This window comes from Gadus macrocephalus, chromosome 11, assembly GCF_031168955.1.
Source record: "Gadus macrocephalus chromosome 11, ASM3116895v1".
NCBI classification, from domain to species: domain Eukaryota; kingdom Metazoa; phylum Chordata; class Actinopteri; order Gadiformes; family Gadidae; genus Gadus; species Gadus macrocephalus.
Window position 1 is genome coordinate 22,914,228 of NC_082392.1, and position 24,583 is coordinate 22,938,810.

Below are 24,583 nucleotides of genomic sequence, written 5' to 3' on the forward strand. Positions count from 1 at the left end.
CTGGGAGACACAGGGGCAATCAAGAATCCGTTGGTCATAAAGTCCATCGAATGTAAGCTTCCTGAAAATCTGAAGAAGGAATGGCTTGTCTATGTGGCTGATAGTCAGAATGCTGTGTTCCCAGACAACAGATTTGACAGTCTGTTGGCATTCCTGAAAGAGCAAGAGTTCATTTATGAGCAACTCGAGCAACTGATGGATGAGGAACCAAGAAAAGAAGCAAGATCTGATTCAAGACACGCCACAACAAGAGCCACGAAGTCTGATGGTGCCCAGGCAGGATGTGTCATCTGTGGTGACGAGAAGCACAGAGCAAAGCTGTATTTCTGCAAGCAATTTCGAGCCCTAAAGCCAGCAGAGAGGAATGCTGCCGTAAAGGAGCTAGGGGCATGTGAGAGGTGCCTCGAAATCCATGATGACTTGGTATTCTGCAAACCCACCTTTCTCTGTAGGCATCCAGACTGCAAAGATGGTCGTGATCATCACTACTACCTGTGTCCAAATGCTGATGAAAGAAGCAGTGCTGTCCAGAACAGGGGTAGACGCTATTCTGGGGAAGCAAAGGAAAAGTACACTGCTGACCAGGAGGACTTCATGAGAAAACTCTCCCCAGAACTTGCAAAACAGTGTCGGGATGCCTTCTCGAACGCCGCCTCAAAGACCCTCAGCACAGTCACCAAGCCATCAAGCCTTCTCATTGAAGGTGGTCTACAAGAGTTCCCGGTCATAATGATGCTCCTTGAAGTAACAGCCAATGCTGGACAGAAGATCGGGACCTTGATCGACCTGGCATCGGACACGAACTACATCACCCACAAAGCTGCAAGCAAGCTGAACCTCAGAAGCGAGGAAATCACCCTTGTTGTCCATGGGGTTGGGGGGATGAAGGCTCACGTGGAAACGAAAAGGTACCTGTTAAAGATCAGAGTAGAGACTCCCAGAGGAACCCTTCAATCCCACCAGTTGATTTGCTATAGACTGGACAACATTGCAGATGTCTACAAGGGCGTAACCGCGAGACAACTGCAAAAGTTCTTTCCTGACATCCCAGCCGATGACCTCACAAGACCCAAGGAGATAAGCTTGCTGATTAGTCACAGAGAGGGTAAGCTGGCACCTCAGCGAATTCGAGTTGTTGGAGACCTTGTGCTGTGGGACGGACCGTTGGGGAAGACCGTTGGAGGGACTCACCCAGACCTGTTTGAGAGCATCGCCGTGTCAGCCCACGCATCCAACACTCACTTCGCCAGGTCAATGAGGACCGCCGCCAGTAAATATGAGGAACTCCCCGCCAGGATCTTAAAGCAGCAGCAAACAAACAGTCGTATCTGCCACGACATCCAGGAGTCAACCACCTTCATAACTGGGCAAGACTTCCTGGAATGGTGGAGATGGGACAGTACTGGCGCTGCCTGCGATCCAAGGTGTGGGGGCTGTCGATGTGGAAACTGCCAGCCAGGTGGGAAAGAGATGACCCTTGCTGAGGAGCGGGAACTCGAGGTAGTGAGAGACGGACTCACGTACGTCGCAGGTGACTGCCACAGCAAGGATCCGCATTGGCATGCCAAGTACCCCTGGATAGAAGACCCAGTTTCACTCCCGAACAACAGGGGAGCTGTTGAGGCCACTTTCCTCAGAACAGAAAAACATCTTGCCAAAGAGCCCAAATGGAAAGCTGCCTATGCTGCCCAAGTCCATGACATGGTCGCTAGAGGTGCTGCAATGAAGCTCTCCAAAGATATGATTACCAACTGGACCGGGCCAGTATGGTATGTCAGCCACCTCATCGCTCCAAATCCACACTCGATCACGACACCAGTGAGGCTCGTCTGGAACAGCAGCCAGAAATTCAGAGGTGTGAGCCTGAATGACATGCTGATGAAAGGTCCAGACGTCCTCAACCCGATCCGTGCAGTCCTCCTGAAGTTCAGAGGTGGGGTGTACGCTGCTTTGGGTGACATAAGAAAGATGTACAACTCTGTGTGGCTTGAGGATCGTGAAGTGCACCTCCACAGATTCCTGTGGCGAGACTCTGAGAACGAGGAGCTGGGAGAATATGCTGTCACCAGGGTGAACATTGGAGACAAGCCAGCAGGGTGTATCGCACAGCTTGCAATGCGAGAGACCTCCAACCTCCCTCAGTTCATGCACCTTGAGGAGGAGCGCCGGGTACTCCAGCAGGACAGCTATGTCGATGATGTCCTGACATCGCAAAATGACCTAGACCGCCTGAGAGCCATCACTGCAAACGTCGAGAGCATCCTGAAGGCTGGAGGATTTCAGCTCAAGCCGTGGGTGTTCTCTGGGCAAAGTGGGAGGCAGGTCGAGCCAGACAGCAGCGCAAGAGCCAAAGAGGGAACCTTGGTCCTCCCAAATCAAATGGGTGATGACGACAATAAGGCACTCGGCCTTGGCTACATTGTTGGGGAAGACAGGCTTCATGTCATGACTTCCATAAATTTCTCAAAGAGGAAGCAAAAGATGCGGCTTGGTCAGAACCTCCTGCAAGAACAGGTTAGGCCTCAGACTCCCAATCCCCTGACAAGAAGAGAGTTGCTCAGTCAGGTGGCTGGATTGTATGACCCAAGTGGCCTGGTGACGCCTGCAAAGCAGAAGGGAGCTATCCTGGTGCGCCAAGCATTCCAAGAGGTAAAAAACAAAAGTTGCCCAGCTAAAGACACATGGGACACAGCGCTCTCAGAGGGACTCAGGGAAGATGCAATTGAGCTTTTTGAACAATATGTCCAGCTCGGCAAGGTCAAATTCACCAGGGCTCTAACTCCTTCATGCCATACCGGTAAGCCGTGGGCAGTTACATTCTCAGATGGGAGCGAGCATGCCTACGGAGCAGTGATGTATCTGAGGTGGAGCTCTGATCAAGGCCCCATCATCAAGCTGGTGGAGTCTAAAGCCAAACTAACCCCTTTGGATCAGAAGGGCGATGCTGTGAAATCAGAGGTATGTGGAGCAGTGTTTGCGTCCCGCCTGAAGAGGTACTTTGAAAAGCACCGCCAAATCAAAGTGGAGAAGTGGTTCCATCTTGTCGACAGCCAGACCGTTCTTGGCGCAATCCAAAGAGAGAGCTATGGCTATCAAACTTTCTTTGCAAATCGGATAGGAGAAATCCAAAGCAACTCACAAGTCCAGGACTGGTGGTGGATCCCTGGTCCGCAGAACATTGCAGACCTAATCACGAGAGGAAGCGGCCCCAAACAACTTGATGAAGACTCAGAGTGGCAGAATGGTCCAGAGTTCCTGAGCCTTCCTGTGTGTGAGTGGCCGATCAAATCCGCAAAAGAAATTGCTACTGCTGCCAGAGAGAGCATCAACAAACTGCAAAAGAAAGCCTTTGTCGCTGCTCTGACGAGGGCCCAGGCAATGGGACCAGGACGGAAAGGGGACCATGTCCAAGTAGGTCAACAGAGACCACCCGCAGGGTCAGCAATCCAAAGCCTTGTGGACATCAAACGGTTCAGCAGCCTTACCAGACTTGTTAAGACCATTGCTTGGATCTGGAGGGCAGCTAGAAGGTTCCTTGGACCAAACCGGATCCCGAATAGACCAAAGTGGGAGGCAGTCCATTTAACCGGAGTCGTCTCTGTCCAAGAAAGGAAAGATGTGCTGCGAGACCTTTTCCTTGCTGCACAAGAGGGCGCAAATTTCCCAAGCACTACAACAGACAGGCTTGTGGTCTATAAAGAGGACTCTGGGCTCTTTGTCTGTGGTGGAAGAGTGCAGGGCTTCAAAGAAGACAGTGTCGCCGTCCCCCTCTTACCTTGTGACTCATGGGTGTCTACATTGCTAGCTCGAGAGTCTCATGGTGAGGGTCATGACGGAGTGGCTGGGACCCTGCTCAAGATGAGAAGGAAGGCCTGGGTTGTAAAAGGAAGGAGAATAGCCCAAAAGGTCGTTGACGGCTGCCTGGTCTGCAGGAAGGCAAAAGCAAGAAAGTGCCAACAAGTGATGGGTGATTTGCCGCCTGAGAGGACTGAACCTGCAGCACCTTTTGAGTACACCTCTGTGGACCTTTTTGGACCCTTCCGGGTGAATGATGATGTCAAGAGAAGAGTGACTCTGAAGGTGTGGGGTGTGGTCTTCTGCTGCATGGCCAGCAGAGCCATCCACACTGAACTGGCAAACTCTGTGTCCACTGAGGCGTTCCTGATGGCCTACCAAAGGTTCACAGCAATCCGGGGGCATCCAAGAAAGATCTGGTCAGACCCGGGTACCAACTTCATAGGTGCAAAGCCGGCCCTGGAAGAACTGTACAGATTCTTGGATAGCCAGAATAAAGCTGCCTTGGAGGAGACTGCTGCAAGGAATAGAACCGTGTGGGAGTGGAAAATCCATCCTGCTGATTCCCCGCACAGAAATGGTGCTGCAGAAGCCGCTGTGCGCATCGTAAAGAAGGCGCTCCAGAGTCTTGGGAAGGAGTCTGGATTGAGTTACAGTGAGTCTCACACAGCCCTGTACTTGGCAGCCAACCTTGCGAATGAGCGTCCAATTGATGCAAGGATGCAGAGCCGGGAAGACTGTATTCAGTATGTAACACCGAATTCCCTTTTGCTTGGACGAGCTTCTCAAAGTGGAGACGTCAAGACCTTTGACTTTACTAGCTACCCTTACAAAAGGCTCAGAGCGATGCAATCTGAAGTGACCAAGTTCTGGAAGAGCTGGAGTCAGCTGGCAGGCCCCAACCTTTTCATGAGAAGCAAGTGGCACATCACAGAGATAAATGTCGCTGTTGGGGACATCATCTGGCTGTGTGACCAAAACGCAATGAGGGGACAGTTCAAGCTTGGCAGAGTCATCAGCACAAATCCAGACGGCAAAGGCATTGTGAGGGATGTGAATGTCAGGGTCGTCCCAAGCTACAGTGTTCCTGTGATTAGACCTGGAAGCGTGAAGAAACCAAAAACTGATGGGCCAAACTTGAAGGTCCAAGCTACTATCCTTCACAGAGATGTCCGGCGACTGGTCGTTCTGTTGCCTGTTGAAGAACAAGTGACTCACTGACGGTAGATCTCTTTTAAATTGAGTTTGACTTTGAGGTGGCGACCTTCCCAGTATGTCTACCGGAAAGATCGAGTGGGAGGTGTCGAGTCAAACTGTGGTTAAATTTACTTTGGGGTTTAAGAAAATACACTGAAAAAAAAGAAGAAATTAACGGACAAAAAATAGTGATTTAATTTTAAATTGGGAGCGGAGGGACTCACCAGCTCAACTAATGGTTGACGCAAAGTTCTGACCAACGCAAAAATAAGCTACGTCATACACGCGACGCGGACACGAGCAGCAGGTGTTTTTATTGAGCTTCAAGGAGGTTTTTATTGAGCTTAAAAACTCTTGTATTGTACATACTGAACATCTTTGAAATCTGGAGAGGCAGCCGGTAAGAGAATGTAGCCTACTTCCGATCTGTTCCATCAAAGTCAGCCGCTGCTCCGGTAACGTTGTTTGTGCTATTAATAGCTTCTAACCGCAGCATTGTGTTGCAAGTGGGGATGCTAATGTTGTCTGCCTATACCGTGAACTGTAAACTAAGTTGTCACTTGTTAGAAATAAGGTGATGGTGAGGCTGCAGCAGCCATTTTTGTATAAGTGATGGTTTATGCATTTAATACTTTATTATTGAATGTTCCACAATTGAAAAATGTAATTTCTGCGTTGTTTGTGTACTTTTTAAGTTTAAAATTCCAGTATATTTTGTACAAGAATTTGTATCTGAGAAAGTCAATTATTTTGCACATGTTGGTGTCGGTTTATTGTTGTGTGTATTGCTGATATTCATGTGTGTTTTCTATGTTTCTGTTTATCTTTAAAGGTTTTTTACCTAAAGGATAATGGCAAGAGAAAATACTACTGAGCTACTGTTTAACTGAAAATAAAAAGGAAAGAAAAGTGAAAACGTAGCTACTGCCTGGGACTCAAGTCATTACATTTTGAGTAGAATCCAGTTTCCCAAAACCTCCAATAGATGTCAGTTCCTCTTTCAAGTTGGGGAAAAAGTACAAAACAGCAAAAAACACGGACAACTTGACAGTATGTGTGTGGGAGCACCAGAGACCCAAAACAACACCCCAAATACCAGGAAAAGTGTTGTTTTCATAATATGTCCCCTTTAAAGTTTAAATCGGACTGCATACAATTGATTAAAAAACCAATCAACTAGAATGATGTACTTAAATGTATTCAAATCGTTTACAGACGGTTAATGGGCTTATTCTATAACCAAATCCTTTGCCAACATTTACATGGCCACTAAGTATTTCCTTAACACTTAACACGGTACAGATGGCCTAGTGTGAGTGCGCCCTTAATCTACCAACACTGGTGAACGCTGGCAACAAAGAAACGACGTTGCCAAGAACAGCAGGAAATGTGATGCAACTCCTTTGAAATAATGTTGACAGAGTAACAAGATTCAACTCAAAACATGAGAAAATATTTTATATTTCATGATGGCACAATATACTCTTTAATTGGAAAATGTATATACAATTACGTTTACAAATATGAAATAGATTGGGTTCTGGAATTTAAAGGGAAAATACTATATTCAGGCCTTTTCTCTCTATTTGTAGTCCGAGTTCTGTGAAAATTTACATCAGACCAGCGGCCAATCGGAGGCGAGAAATGCTTGTGCGTCATAACGCCAGTGAGCCTATCAGCGTGTACCACGACAGTAGAATAAGATCCCGAGCTCAGCCGCCCTTCCTATAGTTAGAACAGACGGGGATCAGGGAGCAGAGAAACCGGAGTCCATCTTTAAACACAACAGCGACTCCCCGTCACCTCCTCAGTACCCCTGACCCAGCAGGACTACCCCTTCACCTCTCAGGACCCAGACCCCAGGAGGACTACACCATGGTCGTCGTTACCGCGGGGCCCGGAGCCTCACACAAAGTGCTCCTGATAGCAGGGAAGCGGACCGGGTCTTCCGGGGCGACGCAGCCGGGCTTCCGCCGCCCGCCAGTGGGCTTCAGCCGGCCGCTGTCCGCCGTGCTGCCGCCGTCCGCCTCCTCGAGTCCCGCGTCGTCCGACTCGGACTCCCCCTCGGTAGGTGGAGGTGGACCGCCGATGAGGAAGAGACAGCGGCTCACACACCTCAGCCCGGAGGAGAAGGCACTGCGCAGGTCAGTCTCATGCTTTTAAAATGTGCAAATGGTTGGTTTTGTCGACACTGTAATGAATCCTTGACATGGTTGAGATATTCCATTGTTCAGAATTTACGAAGGCGATTCGCCCGTCTAACGTCAAAACAGCAATTGAGAGAAACCCTCCAATCAAAGGCTCGTAAACGTTGCCTACTACATTTTGCAGCCACCAAAAATTAGTAATGTCGCTGAAAATATCACATCTTGAATCTTGTATGTTCAAAAACGTACTTTTGAGGATTTTTGTTGGTATTGGACTTTAAACGCCAGTGTCGAGCTCTAATGTCTAGACCCGCCCAGTCTGGGGGCTGGAGTCGGACACTGATACCCTGCTGGTCTGCCTGCGTGGCAGGAATAGGGCCCGTTGTTGCGCAACAGTTACCACGGCTCGGTCCATGAGCATCATGGAAGGAAAGTTTCATTAACATTTTTCTTCTTGTTCTTCCATTATTTCCCCCAGGAAACTCAAGAACAGAGTCGCAGCACAAACCGCTAGAGACAGAAAAAAAGCCAAAATGGGGGAACTGGAACAACAAGTCTTGGAGTTGGAGCTGGAGGTATGTGAACCCTCCCTCCCTCCTCCAATATTTGCTATGCAGAACAGCTGTTGGTTTTCATGAGGCAGTTGAAAGTACCAATATTTTTATCCCTCCCTGCAGAATCACAAACTTCACATTGAGAACGGGCTGCTGAGGGAGAAGAGCAGCGGCCTGGTAACCGAGAACGAGGAGCTGAGACAGCGGCTCGGCTTGAACGCCCTCGAGACGAAAGAAAGCGTAAGCATTCAAGATGGAACACTACTGAATCAGAGCAAAGGATCGGTCGGGGGGCCAGCTCAGTCCATGTTCCAACGCTCACCCTCCTGTTTGTTCCTCAGGTCCAGGTCGTGGTCCAGGGGTCCGGTGGGGACGAGGCAGGTTTAGGGGTCGGGTCTTCTGAGTCCGCAGCACTCAGGCTATGTGTGCCTCCGCAGCAGGTGCAGGCCCAGTACCCTCTAAACCTGAAGACTTCCCAATGGTTCCAGATGGTCCTGACGCTTCAGACAATGAGGTGAACCTCCTTCAGATACATTCTTCTGTGTTGTCCCGCTATCGGCTGTTGTGAATTTAGGCAAACACGTTCAACATATTGTTGAAGGATTGCTTCTTCTTGCTTGTGTGCGATGGTAGTTTTGAGAAGTGAAGTTTTGAGAAGTTTTCCTGAAGGAGAAGTGATATTGTACCCTGTTAGGGTGGTTTCATTGATCAGCTATCTTTAGACTGAATGAAAACACCCTTGTGTCACATGATGGCCTCTTCCTGTGCAACTCCATGAAGATGCTAATACTGTGTCCACTGGTTGGTTCTTACAGGGTCAAGCTTCAGTAGGCTAACCCCCCCCCCCTCTCTCTCTCTCTCTCTCTCTCTCTCCCCCTGACAGTCTGATCTCCTCCTGGGCATTCTGGACATCCTTGACCCAGAGCTGTTCCTCAAGTCTTGTGAGCAGGAGTGTGCAGAGCCGCAGGTGTTGCTGGTCGGCCGGGGGCACCCACTACCGGCCGCCCCACCTGCAGCTCTGGGGGCCGCACCAGTTAAGTTGGAGGCCCTTAATGAACTGATCCACTTTGACCACATCTACACCAAGCCCGTGGATGTGGAGGAGTGCGACGGGCAGCACAGCGGCCACACGGAGAGCGACACCGAGGTGAAGATGGAGGCGCCGGTCTACCGCGCCTCCAGCTACGAAGACGACGCCGCCACCGACGCGGACGACGAGGTTGAGCTGGAGACGGAGACGGTCTACGTCAAGGACGAGCCCCAGGAGGAGGCCATCCCCCGGGGCCGGCCCACGGACGACTTCCTCTCGGCGGCGGCGCTGGGCGGCCTGGACAAAGAGGCCTACCTGGCGGACGCCTACAGCGACTCTGGATACGAGCGGTCCCCCTCCCCCATCAGCGACATGTCATCCTCCCCCCTGTGCTCCGCGAGCTCCTGGGAAGACGTCTTCGCCAACGAACTGTTCCCCCAGCTCTTCAGTGTCTGAAGCCCAAGCCAAAACCCTGTTGAACCCAGCCAGGGCCTGGTTGCTCACCTAGCGGCCATCTTGGTTCTTAAAGCTCACTTGGGTTGGGGGATACTGAATGTGTGAAGTGTTCAGTTCCCCCCCCCCCCCCACTACCAACGAGCATTTAGAAACAAGGTGGAAATAAGATGGCCGTGAGGTGGATGAATAGGGCCTGTAAGAAAGATGACTTGTGGTGTAGCAGAACCAGGTGTCGGCCATAAACGCATTTTAATAATTTAAAGTACCATCTTAAAGTTAGAAGTAAATCAGAGTAATCCTTTTTTACAACAGCAGGTCTGTACATTTGGCGTTGCTGACTTATGTCAGATTTGAGTTCTCTGGTTACATGGCATCTCCAAATGCTATTGTGGCTCCAGATGGCCAAATCGTCCTATAATGAAGGGTGGTTTGAGCTCCAGTATTTCAGTTGATGTGTCTATAGGGGACGGGGACTGATCATATAAATACAAATCTTATTTATTTGTGTATCATTTTCAGAGTCTTTGTATGTAATTCGTTGGCATGTAAAAATGCATTCTTTAATTTTATCGCTCCATGTAGTCTAATTACTGCATTAAAGCTTTGCATTCAATGATGTCTCCTTTTCTGTAGCAATAGAGGGAAAATGTTGTGGGGGGGAAGGGGGCATGACCTGACATTAACATAGTATAAGAAATGAGACGTCAGTTTTCTCAATACAGAATAAGCAAAAATTCTGTTTGTTCTACAGCCAGATGTAAACTTAGGAGCGCAGTCATCTTTGATATTCGGCTTTGTATATAGATGTAGGAAAAAATCTGCTTGAATAGTTTCATTAAGAAATCGGGACTTTGGGCCCCTTCTTGAACACAAACAGTTCTGCTTAATTTAAACAGACCTATGTCCTGAACTGAGTTTAATCTGCCTGTGCGAATGTTCATAAGCTTTAGTGCATTTCAATACTTTAATAGGTTTTCCATCACTTGACATTGTCAACAATATCCTGGGTTGGTTGCTTACTCTTTAACATCTGGTTCACTTCACATGTTGGAGATAAAGGAATTTGTTAATCATTCAGTCTGTGAAACTAGAACATTCACATTATGGCTGAAATACTACAGTCGAGTCCACTTATACTCATGAGGGTTCAAAGTGCATGCAGATAAGAGTGACACGATTATTTATTCCCTGCTATCTTGTATAGTACACAAAAACACCCTTCTGGGAAGGATATAAAAATGGTGGCTTATTAACGGCATAATACTTTGTATGAGAAGGGGGGAGGTTTGTGGGAGGAGAATTCGAGACAAGGGCTCAATGCTAGTGTACCAGGAGAACAGAGTGAGGTGGTTATTGTTATGTTGTCTCAGTCAAGGACAATAGGGGGGTAGGGCTTTGGGTGGGTGCGGTCACACTTTTCCCCCAAAGGCACCTTCTCTTATCACCACACTGCTGGGGCCTTAATTTATCTCCTGCGGGGGAGGGCTGGAGATAGGTGTATGTTGAGCCTTTATTAAACAGGGACACTGCCTACCCAGACTCTCCCAGGACTGATGAAATCAAGGCCTATGTTCTACCCTCTTCTGATGTGACAGAGCCCAACTCTGTGGACCACTGTCGGCTCTCATAGTTGAATGCCTTGGTTTTGTTAAGGGCTCTCGTTACAAGATGGCGCTTGTGGCCGCTAGCCAAAAATATTCCTGTGTACCGTGTCGCCCAGAACGGGTGTTGTTTTGGTTTATCATAAAGTTACAGATAATTATAGATCACAATGTACTATTTGTAATTGAAAAAATATTGTGTTACTACAGAGATATACCATGTGTCATACCATCAAGAAGTATTTTCCAGCAAATATAACGTAAACAAGTAAAAAAAAGACCACAAGACCACCAACCTCAGCTACTTGTCCTCCATTTTGAGCATTTTGTCTCTGTATAGGCAGAGAGCAGAGCAGGCGACCAGGTTCAGAGAATGTGGTGAGATGAAGACTGTTTCCGGTCTCATACAAGAAACCACAAAGAACTGGTTCAAACCCCACAGCTGTGCCAGGGAAACAGAAACATACTTTGAATTTGAGATTTCACTCGAAAGTGTGGCTTTTCTTCTTTCAAGCCTTACCTTCTTGTACAGACAACATGTAACTTAGATCGTTTTTTACCAGAATCCTTGTTGAGATGTTGGTAGCCTAAATGGAGGGTCTCCCATATATATTTGGACTATATTTGAATATATTACAATTATGTACACAGGACATAGACAAGTATTAAGTAAATGATTCCATGTTTCAATATCATGTCATTTGTCTGTTGCCCCCATGTGTACATATAGATTTCCGCCATGTTGGCCTTTCTCAATGCTGGCAAAAAGCCATGATGTTGGGCAACACTTCTTAATGCTTAAATTAGTGACAGATTTATTTCACATTTAATGCAACAATGTCATCACCTATGTGTGGATATGGATAAGCCCTACTGGCAGTGTCCTATTACAACACTTAGCAGTAGTTTAAATGGGGTTGCTAAACCTACACTGGCAGCTGTCACACTACTGCCTATTCCCTATGTTTAAAGAGTTTATTTATTTATACTGTCATATATCACCATCACAACATCACTTCCAGGAGCTTTGCGGGAATGAGAAAACACAAAAATATAACATTTATAAAACAAACATGTCCTTGGGTTTGCTTAGGGTGGATTTACCCAAGCGTCCATGCAGATACATTGGTAGACCTCCCCATGTTTTACTGTAGAACCCATCAAGCCCTCTGCCTGCTCTTTGGGGTCATGTGAGAAGAGGGTACAGCAGCATGGGCGGGCAGTGATCTTGGGAAGGCAGTGATCTGGACCGGGACTCTGAGGTGTTCTGCTGGCTTCCATCCACTACTCTCTACGGATTGGCTGGAGACCAGGCAGTTTAGTGGAGGTGAACCACATCTATGAAGTTCTTCCAGTCAAGGACATGACCAAACACAAATCAATACGAAAAGTTTAAACATTAGTAACAAAGTTGACAAACAGTTATTTCTAAAGGTCATTAGAACTTGGCTTCTTAAAGAAACGCAACATGTAGCACAGGAAGTCTACATGCTGGCCCCACAAACACACTGTGGTAACCCGCTCCTTGAATGAGCCGGGTTACCGGTACAAACGACGCGTTGCCCTGTAGTCAACCAAGGCACTCGCGGTCTCTAGGGCCTCCGTGGGCCTCTAGCTGCACGTGGACCCGAGCGCTTCCTTCTTCCTCCCGTGCTGTGCCGTGCTGTCCAAGTGTCAGCCCTTTTATATCTCCTCTGCCACCGGCCAGGTGTCCCCCAATCACCCTGATTGGGGTGCCGAAAGGGCTGCTCTCTCTCGCCGGCTGGTGGGTGGGGGTGGTACACCCCGTCCTCTACGGTACCCCGGGCCCGTCCAGGCCGAGGACCACGTGGCGGGATGCCACACTCCTCCACCCTTTGTCCAAGCCCCAGGTAGCCGAGGGACCCGCCCAGGATGGTATCTCGCCGGGGCCGGGTGTCTCCTGCGGCGCCGGCTGCGTCGTCTCCGGCAGCGTCGTCTCCGGCAGCGTCGTCTCCGGCAGCTTCGTCTCCGGCAGCTTCGTCTCCGGCAGCTTCGTCTCCGGCAGCTTCGTCTCCGGCTACCTCGTCTCCCGCCGCCTCGTCTCCCGCTGCGCCGGCGGCGGCTGCCTCTCCTGCCGCGGCGGCGACCGCATCTCTCCTGCCCCGGGACTCTAGTGCCGGGTCCCAAAACCGGCGAAATATCGGGCAATCCCTCCCGATTAGGAGCGGCACGGGGAGGTTGGGTACAATCCCCGCCCGTGCCGTAAACACCCCTTGTGGTGTCCGTACGACCACATGGCAGGTCTTATAGGACCGTATGTCCCCGTGCACGCAGGCCACCTCGATGGGTTTCCCCTCCCTCCCTCCCGCCAAGTCGGGGCGGAGGAGGGTGACCACGCTGCCGGTGTCCACCATGGCCTGCGTGTCCTGGTTCATAACCCTCGCCGGGATGGTCGGACTACCAGATGTCCCCTGCGCCCAGCAGGTCGCCAGCATACAGGGCCGACCCGTCCGCACGTCCGCGCCGGCCGGCGGCGCAGCCCCGTCCCGGCCTCGCGCTGCGGCCTGCTCTCCCGCGGCGGCGTCCCTTGCGGCGGCGGCGGCGTCCCTTGCGGCGGCGGCGGCGTCCCTGGCGGCGGCGGCGGCGTCCCTGGCGGCGGCGGCGGCGTCCCTGGCGGCGGCGGCGGCGTCCCTGGCGGCGGCGGCGTCCCTGGCGGCGGCGGCGGCGTCCCTGGCGGCGGCGGCGGCGTCCCTGGCGGCGGCGGCGGCGTCCCTGGCGGCGGCGGCGGCGTCCCTCGCGGCGGCGGCGGCGTCCCTGGCGGCGGCGGCGGCGTCTCTCGCGGCGCCGGCGGCGTCTGTCCCGACCGGGTTCGGCATACCGAATTGGTGGGGTACTTTACCGGGGGGTTGTAGTGGGATCTTAATGCCTGCATTCTCCATCAAGTGTGGTAACCCGCTCCTTGAATGAGCCGGGTTACCGGTACAAACGACGCGTTTGTGGAAGGTTAAAGCCATTCCAGGCATTTATTATACAATCACTTCAATCAACCAGGGTTCTCACGGTCTCTAGGGCCTCCGTGGGCCTCTAGGCTCTCTTGCTGCCACGAGCCCTTCCTTCCTGCACCCAACCCGTGCTGTGCTGTGCTGTGCCTCCTTTTAACATGGCTACCGTGCTTTCGGCCAGGTGTCCCCCAATCCCCCTGATTGGGGTGCCGATAGGGCTGCTCTCTCTCGCCGGCTGATGGGTGGGGGTGGTACACCCCGTCCTCTACGGTACCCCGGGCCCGTCCAGGCCGAGGACCACGTGGCGGGATGCCACAACACACACACACACACACACACACACACACACACACACACACACACACACACACACACACACACAGCATGAATAAGCCATTAGCAGCCAGGCTGAGCTACTTGTTATCCACTCTGTGATCTTGCATTGTCATGGACCAACCTCCACATCAAAACTTTCTAATGCAAGACTGAAGGCTGAAGTCGAGAAAAGTTTGTAATGACAAGTGAGGCCATTTTGAAAATAGTTGCTTTTTTGAGCCCAGCCAGACACACAGCCACTCCAGCTCCCCTCAAGCAGTCAAGGTGATTAATCCTGTGCCCAGTTGTGAAAGGACAAGAGCTTCATTGGTCGGCTGAAGCTCTTGTCTTTGTTACCACCGGCAACAAAGAGCCCTCAGTCAACTGTTTACTTCACTGCTGCTGGACAGCACGGTACATCAGAATCCAACATGGAGTCTACTATTGAGCCTCTACTAAAGCTTTTACGGTTATATTCTTAAAATAGTTGTTGGCTGTGTGTAGAAGGACAAAATGTCGGCTTGAAACCAGTTTTAATAAGAAATAGGGAATTGGTGCCCCTTCTGGAACACAATCAAACAGTTCCGCTTAATGTAAACAGATCTATGTCCTGCGCTGAGACAGGCTTGTCATAGTTGTTAGGTGGTAAGTAGACACTAAGCTGATGATTGATAAGATGATAAATTATCAAATCTTATGACACAACCAAGAAAAAAAGGGCACACAGGGAAGAAAATTTAATTATCTTGATCCTGAAAGAACAGGATGAGGATTATCGAGGAGGGGATTCATCCCCTCGGCCATCTGCCATCCTGCATGATCAGCTCATCACTATATCCTTGCCAAGTGCCTGGGCTTAACACACCAATACGTCCCCAAACACACCAGTGGGTCCTCAAACCCACCAATACGTCCTCAAACACACCAATACATCCTCAGACTCACCAATATGTCCCCATCTAAACACACCAATACGTCCATATCTAAACACACAAATACGTCCCCATCTAAACACACCTATATGTCCCCATCTAAACACACCAATATGTCACCATCTAAACACACCAATACGTCCCCAAACACACCAGTACGTCCTTAACCAACCAATACGTCCTCAAACACACCAGTACGTCCTTAACCAACCAATACGTCCTGAACCAACCAATACGTCCTCAAACACACCAATACGTCCTCAAACACACCAATACGTCCTCAGACTCACCAATATGTCCCCATCTAAACACACCAATACGTCCTCAAACACACTAATACGTCCTCAAAACCACCAATATGTCTTCAGACTCACCAATATGTCTCTATCTAAACACGCCAATACGTCCCCATCTAAACACACCAATACGTCACCATCTAAACACACCAATACGTCACCATCTAAACACACCAATACGTAACCATCTGAACACACCAATACCTCACCATCTAAACACACCAATACGTCCTTAAACACACCAATACGTCACAATCTAAACGCACCAATACGTCCCCATCTAAACACACCAGTACTTCCTCAAACACACCAATACGTCCCCATCTAAACACTCCAATACGTCCTCAAACACACCAATACGTCCCCATCTAAACAAACCAATACGTCCTCAAACAAATCAATACGTCCCCATCTAAACAGTCCAATACGTCCTCAAACACACCAATACGTCCCCATCTAAACAAACCAATACGTCCTCAAACAAATCAATACATCCCCATCTAAACACACCAATACGTCCTCAAACACACCAATGTGTCCACATCTAAACACACCAATACGTCCCCAAACACACCAGTACATCCCCAAACACACCAATACGTCCCCATCTAAACACACCAATACATCCCCATGTAACCACACACGTCTCCGTTCAGACCACATAAGGCCCATAGAAGTCAGGGTTTGTGTTGTCAGCAGCAGAACGCAGCCGTTCCAGAGTGATGATGCGTCCGAAAGGCGACATTTCCCCCAGCCGTCACGACTCAATGGCAGCATGAAGCAACTCTAACGCACAAGCTGGCCACCCCAGCGTCACCAACACTGGCTTAACATCACAGGGCGACAGGTACTCTCTGCAAACAAACACACCTGGTATCAATCCACCTAAACGAGAGGGAGATAGAATAATGAAACTTAAATGGGAAACAGTTGGTGGCTCTAAGCACACAGAGTGGGTATTCAATAGGTATGGGTATACGATCTCGCTTTGGCAATGTAAATTTACGTTTTCTATGCCAATAAAGTTATCTAATTCTTGAATCTTGAGGGATACAGAGAAAGATGGAGAGTCAGATCTGAGAGAGGTAGAGCGAAAGAGAAAGGCACAGAGAGAGAGAGAGCGAGAGAGAGAGAGAGAAAGGCAAAGCGAGAGTGCGAGAGAGAGAGAGAGAGAGAGAGGCAGAGCGAGAGAGAGAGAGCTGACGTCAGAGACTGCCAAAGTCTTTCATCGCCATGGTTTCATTTCCTGTACATGTGGCGTATCCGTGACACGTGACAGGGCATGAATCCCCTCCACAGCGATTAGAGGAGCTCAGTTTAATAGCCAATCCTCTGCTCCTTTTGCTCTCTTCCTCTTTTGTAATCAATGACCTTTAACCTTCTGGGGTTCGTTTCCAAAAAGCATAGTTGCTAACTTCCTTAGCAACCTACCACTTAGGGACTCAACCCTTAATAGGAAAGTGTTACCCAAAACCATTTCACCTACATAGTAAGCTCATAGTATCGAGCAAGTTATTAAACTCCCTAGTACTAGCAATGTAAGGCTTCGTGACTGTTTCCCAACAACATAGTCTGGCTGAGTCCTTATTATCAACATGGTAAAAAGGTAAATTATGGATCTAGGCCTGTTGTAGGTCCATAATATTATTATGCCACATGCTTCCTGGATATTCATGGTCACATGACCGATTTCAGTCTTCTTTGCCTTTTTTACGCAATTAGTATTCCGAGTTAGTGCAGTACCGCCTCCAAATGTTAGGGTGTGGAACATCACTGGACATTTAATGGCTCACAAATATTTTCTTTAACAATCCTGTTACTTTTACATATGTGATAAGATTCTGGGCAATGGGTTTCAAACAAGTGAATTAAGTGATAGCCTACAATTTAAAATAAAATAAAAAAAGTATCAAGAAACATGCATCCACTGCAGCGACAACACAAGATGTTGCCCCCCTGTCAAAATGAATAGGCTATCAAAATATTGTAGGGAGGAAACATACAGCCTAGGTACTTTTAAGAGATCGACAAGCCTCAAACATCAAAAATCTATCATTAGAACTGAGGAAACAAGATGCATCTGGCAGGGCTCGAAACAGTGGCAAAAAAAACCAGACCTGTTACACTCAGCCAATCGCGACTCTTGCACAGAATTGGGGAGAAAAGTCATTTTCTAGCACTCATGGGGAGTGCTAGAAACACCACACACACAGGCTCACAGACATACACACACACACACACCCACCACACCAACACGCACGCACGCACGCACGCACGCACGCACGCACGCACGCACGCACGCACGCACGCACGCACGCACGCACGCACGCACGCACGCACGCACGCACACACACACACACACACACACACACACACACACACACACACACACACACACACACACACCGAACACACTCTGGCAAAGGGTTACAGGTTGTTAGGAACTGTTGTTAGGTTGTTATTTTTAGCTTAATCCAGAGGTCTATGAGAGACCTTTGGGCCTTGTTTCACCCTCTGGACTTTGAGACTGGATGAAATGAAACGTATCACCTCAGTTGAAATGACATTTTGTCACCATGACACAATAAATATCTACTTTGAACCGAGGTAAATAAGGGATTTGTGTGTGTGTTTATCTTTGTCAGTGTGTTTGTGTGTGTGTGTGGGGGGAGCTATGCTGAGATGTGCCCTTAATGTTTGAAGGGGCGATAAGGCAATGACAGAATGTTCCAGAGACCCGTGGACTCCGGCCTTTATCAGCAGGCCAGAGTGCTGGTAGACACTTAAGAACATAAGGCAGGCAAACACAGATTGTTCCAAATAACACAGCCAGCTACAAATGCTGATTATTTTTGGAATCTGGGCAGAAAAAACACAAGGAAAATCTCTTCACAACTGGCTTTAATTCTGCAGCAACGAGAAGTGATTTCTTGACTTCATTAGTATATTTGCCAGCAGTGGGCGGCCTCCAATAATGATAAAATAAACCAACAAAAATACAACTTACTAGCAGGACTAACGAGGAGATCAGTTAAAAAAAATATATAAACTATCTGAAAACTAATCTGATGACTTTAAGGTTGATTGAGTCGCTATAAAGGCGTTTTCCTGCACTATTCTGAGGGGAGCATTGGATGTTTCAATGTCTCTTTGTCTTTCTGAATCTCTCTAATTTCCCTGTTCTGCTTACCTCTGCCATCTTGTTACACAGCGAGGCCAAAGTGGAGCGACCAGCCTGGACGGTAAGGGAGAGTAAATATTGGATTAGGCAGGAGGCTCGGTAAGGGAGTGTGTTTGAACAGTACTGTCAATTTACTCCAACAGAATGTGACGTAATTACAGGCCACAATTTACGTACAAAAATGAACCCTACTAGATCTGCCTCAGATTAATGATTTCCTGTCCCCCCCAAGACACAAACACACAGAAAAATGCACATGCACACACACACACACACACAGAGACAATCGCGCACGCACAAACACACACAGACACACACACACACACAAAGACAATAGCACACGCACACACACACGCGCACACACACACACACACACACGCACGCACGCACGCACGCACACACACACACACACACACACACACACACACACACACACACACACACACACACACACACACACACACACACACACACACACACACACACACACACACACACACACGGGGGTCAGGCTGAGGTGTCCTAGTTGTGCTCTGTAACATTCCTGAAGTGAATGCCGGTTAACAACGCCCAGCCCTGTCTGTGTTTCCCGCTCCTACTCCTCCTGTTTAGGCGCCGTCCACAAGGTTGAAAACGATCCGTTTTGGTTCCAGGCCATAAGGGGCGCGGCTTCTACTACACAACTCAAAAGAAAGAAGAAGAAGAGGGGAGCATGTGTTGGGAAAAACGGTCTGTCTAGCTACTGGACCAGATAAAATGAGACGGAGAGGTAATAAAGTCTATCGGCACGAGGACCTTGGATTTATTAAGTAAAGTGGCAACGGTTATACAGAGTCATAAAGCGTGAGAAATCGAATATGTCTAAGTCCCTAATCAGCGCTGATGGTTCGTCCAGAGCTTCGCCTCCGTGGAAGGTCTGCTGCAGAAGAAGGAATGAGTTCCTGTGTGATACACTCTTATGCTGTATCTTCCTCTCGATGAGGTGTGTGCGTTTGAGATGTGTATGGTTCTGTGTGTCTTTGGTTGACCTTGCCTCCCAGGCTCTAGTGTATGCATGTATATCTTCTTGTGTTCCTCCTGACGGGGGAGAGTCTCACAGAGTCTCCTGCTTGTGGCCCTCCCGTTCTGAGGATGAAACGGTGCATTGTCTGAGTGTTTACCATTTGCCGGGAGGAGAGATGGGGCCTTGGTTCTGGCCTTCACCTGACCATGTTCTCATGTGTGTGTTATGTGTTAAAAATGGACTATATTGTAACGTGACAGCCATGTGTTGTGCTCCTCAAGCTAGGGTGGGAGTTAGCTATATTTATAATGTACATGTGATGTGCTCAGCAGGTTATTTTGCCCAACATATCCCCCTCAAGTCGTCGCAAGACGACTTTTACTCAGGGGTACGAGGGATAGGACTTCAGCGCGGGACTACCATCATAACACTTTTTAAAAACAACAGAAAGAAGGCAAAATGATCATAAAAACAAACAACCATGAGCATGGGACTAAAATAAGTCGCTGGACCGGGTGTATGGGGAACCACGTGGGAGAAACGCCACCCATGCTTCAAACATGGGTATGCCATACACACCCCACCTAGGGGGTGGCATCCACCCCGGCCGTACATCGCGAACAGACAATACCAAGTAAAGTGGCAGCAGGTAATACACAAAAAACAAACATACCACAAACATACAATAATACAGAAAACAAATATCAAACGATACCCAAAAACAACAACAACAACCAACAACAAAACTAACACCAAACCCTAATAAGAACAACGAAATGCAACAATAAAACAAACAGTAAACAATAAACAAAAAATGCAACAATCACACAAATACTACCCAATAACAAACCCTAAGAATAACAACGAAATGCAACAATAAAACAAACAGTAAACAATAAACAAAAATGCAACAATCACACAAATACTACACAATAACAATCACCGGAAAGAAATGCAACCATGAAACGTGTCCCTAAATAATATTAATAATAATAGAAAGATATGAGGTAGATAACGAATGGCAATCCCCCTCAACCCATCCCCAGATGACCAAACACTAAGGATGTGAGGAGGAGTTAGCTGGTCGTGTAACAATAAGCAATCACACGCACGGGGTATTCGGGGCAGGCCCGGGGCACGGGAACAACTGAAACCACGGAATAGTCCTGAGCGTCATCATGGGCAGGTGGTCGCAAGGCGCCACCTGAGCGTTAAACCCTTTTATTCAACTGCGCTCAGGACCTCATCTGGTAACCGGGCAATCAAGGCCCCTGGAATCTCGCCCGTGTGTATCCCCGAGCTCCATCTAGTGGGACAGCGATATACACAACAACATTTATGTTCCCGGCGTCGGTTGCGTAGACGCGGGCATAGATATGGGAGCGGCTAAAAACAGTGAAGCGTACAGAAGCGAATACAGCCAGGGGCGCCCTCAAGCCTTAAGGGAACGGGCCGCCGCCCCTGGTACCGGAACGCAGATCCCTGGTCCGGGCGACGTGGGCGCATCAGGTGGGAGGGGGGGGTGGTGCCGTTGGCGGGGACGGGAATGGGGCAGCCCACCTGGAGAGGTTACTAGCACGTCACAGGCGGGGGTATGGGAAGGGGGGTGTGGTGGTGGGGTTTCAGCATACGGTGGTGGAAACAGGACGCCGGGACCGTGCACCTGGAGAGGCCACTAGCACTCACGGGTAGGCGTCCGGCTCGGCGGGGACACAGTCGATGGTGGGGGTTGGGAGTGTGTAGGGGAACTCGTACTCAAAGTCAGGGGTTGCAGGGCGAGGGAGGCCATACTCACAGTCAAATTTGTCAGGCACCATCTGGTCGTCCAGGGGAAGCTCGTCCAGGCAATCCAGAAGGGGCATGAGGGGGGCTGCTTCGGAGTAGGGAGGGGGCTGTTGTTTCTCCTTCTCGAGGGCCGTGGTGATGAGGCGTGAGCAGAGGGTGCGGGCACAGGGGATGCAGCAACACCCGCAGCAGACCACAATCCCGACAAAGCAAGCCAGGGATGACAGGACGGCCATGAGAAGGCCTTTCCACTTGCCGAACATGTCCGTCATCCATTTCTCCATGGGGTTGTCGATCCCAGAGTCCTCTGCCATCTGGACGGAAAGAGCTCGAAGGCCGGCCAGGGCCCTTGTCACCGACCCGTCAGGGGCCGTGTTGTTGGGAATGAAGGTGCAGCATTGAGCCCCAAACATCGAACAGACCCCCCCTTTCTCGGCCAACAACATGTCCAGGGCTAGACGGTTTTGATACGCCATTAGAGAGGTGGCGGCCAGTTGTGAGGCCAAGCCTTCTACCGCGTCGCGAGTCAGGTTGGATAGGCGCTGGACGTTGTAGTGAATGTAATTAATGCGATCTACGTTTTTGTTGGGGGTGATTGGAATTATGGCAGAGATAAGGGGTATGTTCTCGAAACCCGCGGCTATCTGGTCTGCTAACTTAAACTGATTTGGAACGCCCCGGGGAATGCCTATGCTATCCATGTACGTGGGGGTGTTCTTGGTTAGGTCAAAGTGGTCGGTGAGAGCGGTGTCGCGGCGGTGTCGAGAGGTAGTTTGGTCGGGCCCGGTCGAACCCCGGGTAAAGAGCGTGACGGGCATAAGTAGGCGCACTATAATGCAGGTTCCGGACCATTGTGCCGGGAGTGTAAGTCTAAGGGTGAATTTGTCACAGGACCAGAATAGGTCTTGGCGTCCCAGGCCCGGTTCGGTCATGTTGGGCCAAAGCGTAACGTTCGTGATGGAGTGGCACCACGACGGTGGTACCGCCCCAACATTTACCGCACCGACCCTGGTGATGCAAGAGTGGGTGTACTCCCCAGGGGAGTACACCGGGGGAATCGAGTCGTTAAGGCCGGGTGGAAACAGAGAGCTAAGGAGGCCGCAGCCGGCCGGTTTGGGGGTAACAAACAGAGCTAACATGCAGTGAGAACCGATGGGGTCACTGGTAAAGTCGAACAGTACTGGGGTCGAGATTAGATGGGGGCGAGCTGACGCACAGGCTACGCAGTCGGACAGCCCCTGGAATCGGACAGTAGCAGCAATCCAGCTAAGCCATGCATTATCGTCTGCGTAGCCGGTCGCGAGCGCGATGGAATCATGGGTGGGGAGCCGCCCCACGGAATCTAAATCAAAAATCGTAACCGGGCCGTCGCGAGTCATTATGGGTCGGACCGGGGGTTTAGGAGTTGTCGTGTTGGCCCTGGAGGCTGGTGCGGTGGGTGTGGTGGGGGCCTTTCTGAAATTTATTTTCAACAACGCCGTCGTGTCCGGGCCGGACTGGGATACCCCGAACACGAGATAGGCAGAGTCCGTATTTACCCCGCACGCCCGGGTCGACCCTAGCGTGGGTTTGCCCCAGCCTTGGTACGGGTTGCTGGTAATGTTCCTGAGGGTAAGGGTGATTCTGCCGTTGCCTCCCGAGAGGAAGCCGTTCGCCTGTAGTGCGGCCGTTACGACCGGCCTGGGGAGAGTCTGAGAGCGGTTAGTCACATAGTACCCCTGGTGCCTCCCCGTCATCCATAGTACATTTCCCCATCCTCGACACCAGCTCTGGCTGTTGTCCGGGGACGTCATTACCCCGTTGCCCTGGACTCCCGTGAAGGAGCCCTTGGGAGCATCGCAGATGTATGCATCGTACTTCTCCCAGGCTGCGGGTCCGCCTACGCACGGAACGACGTCGCATAGGAGGAAGGTATAGGCGGCGCTGGAACCATAAGTATAGGTTAGGGATAGCCCACCGTATTTGTTGAGGCAGGGGTCGCCGGGGGACTTGGCGGCTTGCAGGGGTGTCTGTCTCTTGCGGCGGTGTGGACCCTGGGTTGGGGGTCCCGATGAGGGTTGTATCGTCGTAGACGGGGGAGTGATGGTGGAGGACCTCCCCGGGACGGCTGTATGGAAGTCCATTCCCCACAGGATGAAGAAACCCATCATAGCCCCGGTTATTCCTACCATGCCGATGATGCAACGTCTACTGGTCCGGGCTTCCTGTGGCGTCAGTGGTGGTCTCATGGTGCAGCCGTGCGAGGTCGCGTTGAACGGTAGCCAGGGTGCGGTCATGCGGGTTGTCGGCCTTGCGGGTGGTAGACAGATGGTGCCAGCGGGCGCCGCTCCTTCCTGAAAGGGAGACAGAGAAGGGGGTGGCCAGAAGTACCTTATAGGGACCTTCCCACCGTGGCTGAAGGCATTGTCTCTTGTGGACCCTGACCCAGACCCAATCCCCGGGATTGACGAGGACGGGGTCGGGATCCGCGGGGTTCGGGAGGGAGGTGACCTGTGTGTACAAGGCTCGGGAGGCGAGAGTCAGGGTTCGAGTGGAGAGGGGTGGGATTTCATGGTTCAGGTCCCCGATGGTGGATACTGTGGCTCCGGTGTCGACCATGAAACGAATCGGGGTCTGGTTTACGAGCCCGTCCACCATTGGGGCTCCCGTTCCCAGGTTCACCACCTGGGTCCCTTGTCGTCCTTGGTCTTTTTGTGCAGCTGGGATTTTTCGGCTAGCTCCTTGATCTGCATCCTCACGAGTTGCTTCTTCAATTCCTCGTAATCATCATCCTTTTCAAGTCGTTCGTCTTCATCGAGTCGGTGGTGGTGATCAAGGTGATCCACCCATTCCGTCCATGGCTCGGAGTGCAGTGCCACCACTGTCTTCAGTCTCCTCTGGACCGTGGGTGGCAGTCCCTGTATTATTGCCCGCTGGAATGTCTGTGTCGCCAGTTTGCTACTGTGTGGGGGACAGTCATTATTATCCGTCCACAATCCTTCTGCCCTTTCTATGTACTGAAAGATAGATTCTTCAGGTTTGATGGTCAGGCCGGAGATTCCCATTCTGCCTGCGTTGGCTGGGAAGAGCGCCCTGAGACTCTTCCAGAAGAGGTTTCGGTAGGCGTCGAAGGGGGTGTTCTCAGGTAGGGCCTCAGTCTTGGTCAGTGTCTCCAGTTCAATGATTCGTCTGGCACCGTGTGCCCTGCCGATGATGGCTCGTATGTCTCCCAGGGTCAGGAGATCGCCAGACGTCTCAGTTTCAAATCTTCTGATCCAGGCCGAGGCTCCTGCCGTGAGCGTTGGCAAGCGGGCGACTAGGGTGGTCATGTCCCGGTGGCTCCATGGTG

At 50.3% G+C, this 24,583-nt stretch overlaps 1 protein-coding gene and 1 long non-coding RNA gene across 2 annotated transcripts in view; one reads left to right on the forward strand and one right to left on the reverse strand.

Moving 5' to 3' along the window:
- LOC132467238 (uncharacterized) overlaps positions 1–24,583 on the reverse strand; it is a 163,607-nt gene that overhangs the window by 87,994 nt on the left and 51,030 nt on the right. The gene's annotated exons all lie outside the window — the stretch shown is intronic.
- xbp1 (X-box binding protein 1) lies at positions 6,704–9,792 on the forward strand. The gene is given in 6 exon segments (XM_060065918.1): positions 6,704–7,136; positions 7,618–7,714; positions 7,817–7,933; positions 8,035–8,097; positions 8,100–8,207; positions 8,577–9,792. Coding segments are annotated over 6 exon segments (1,257 nt in total). The 5' UTR covers positions 6,704–6,867; the 3' UTR covers positions 9,180–9,792.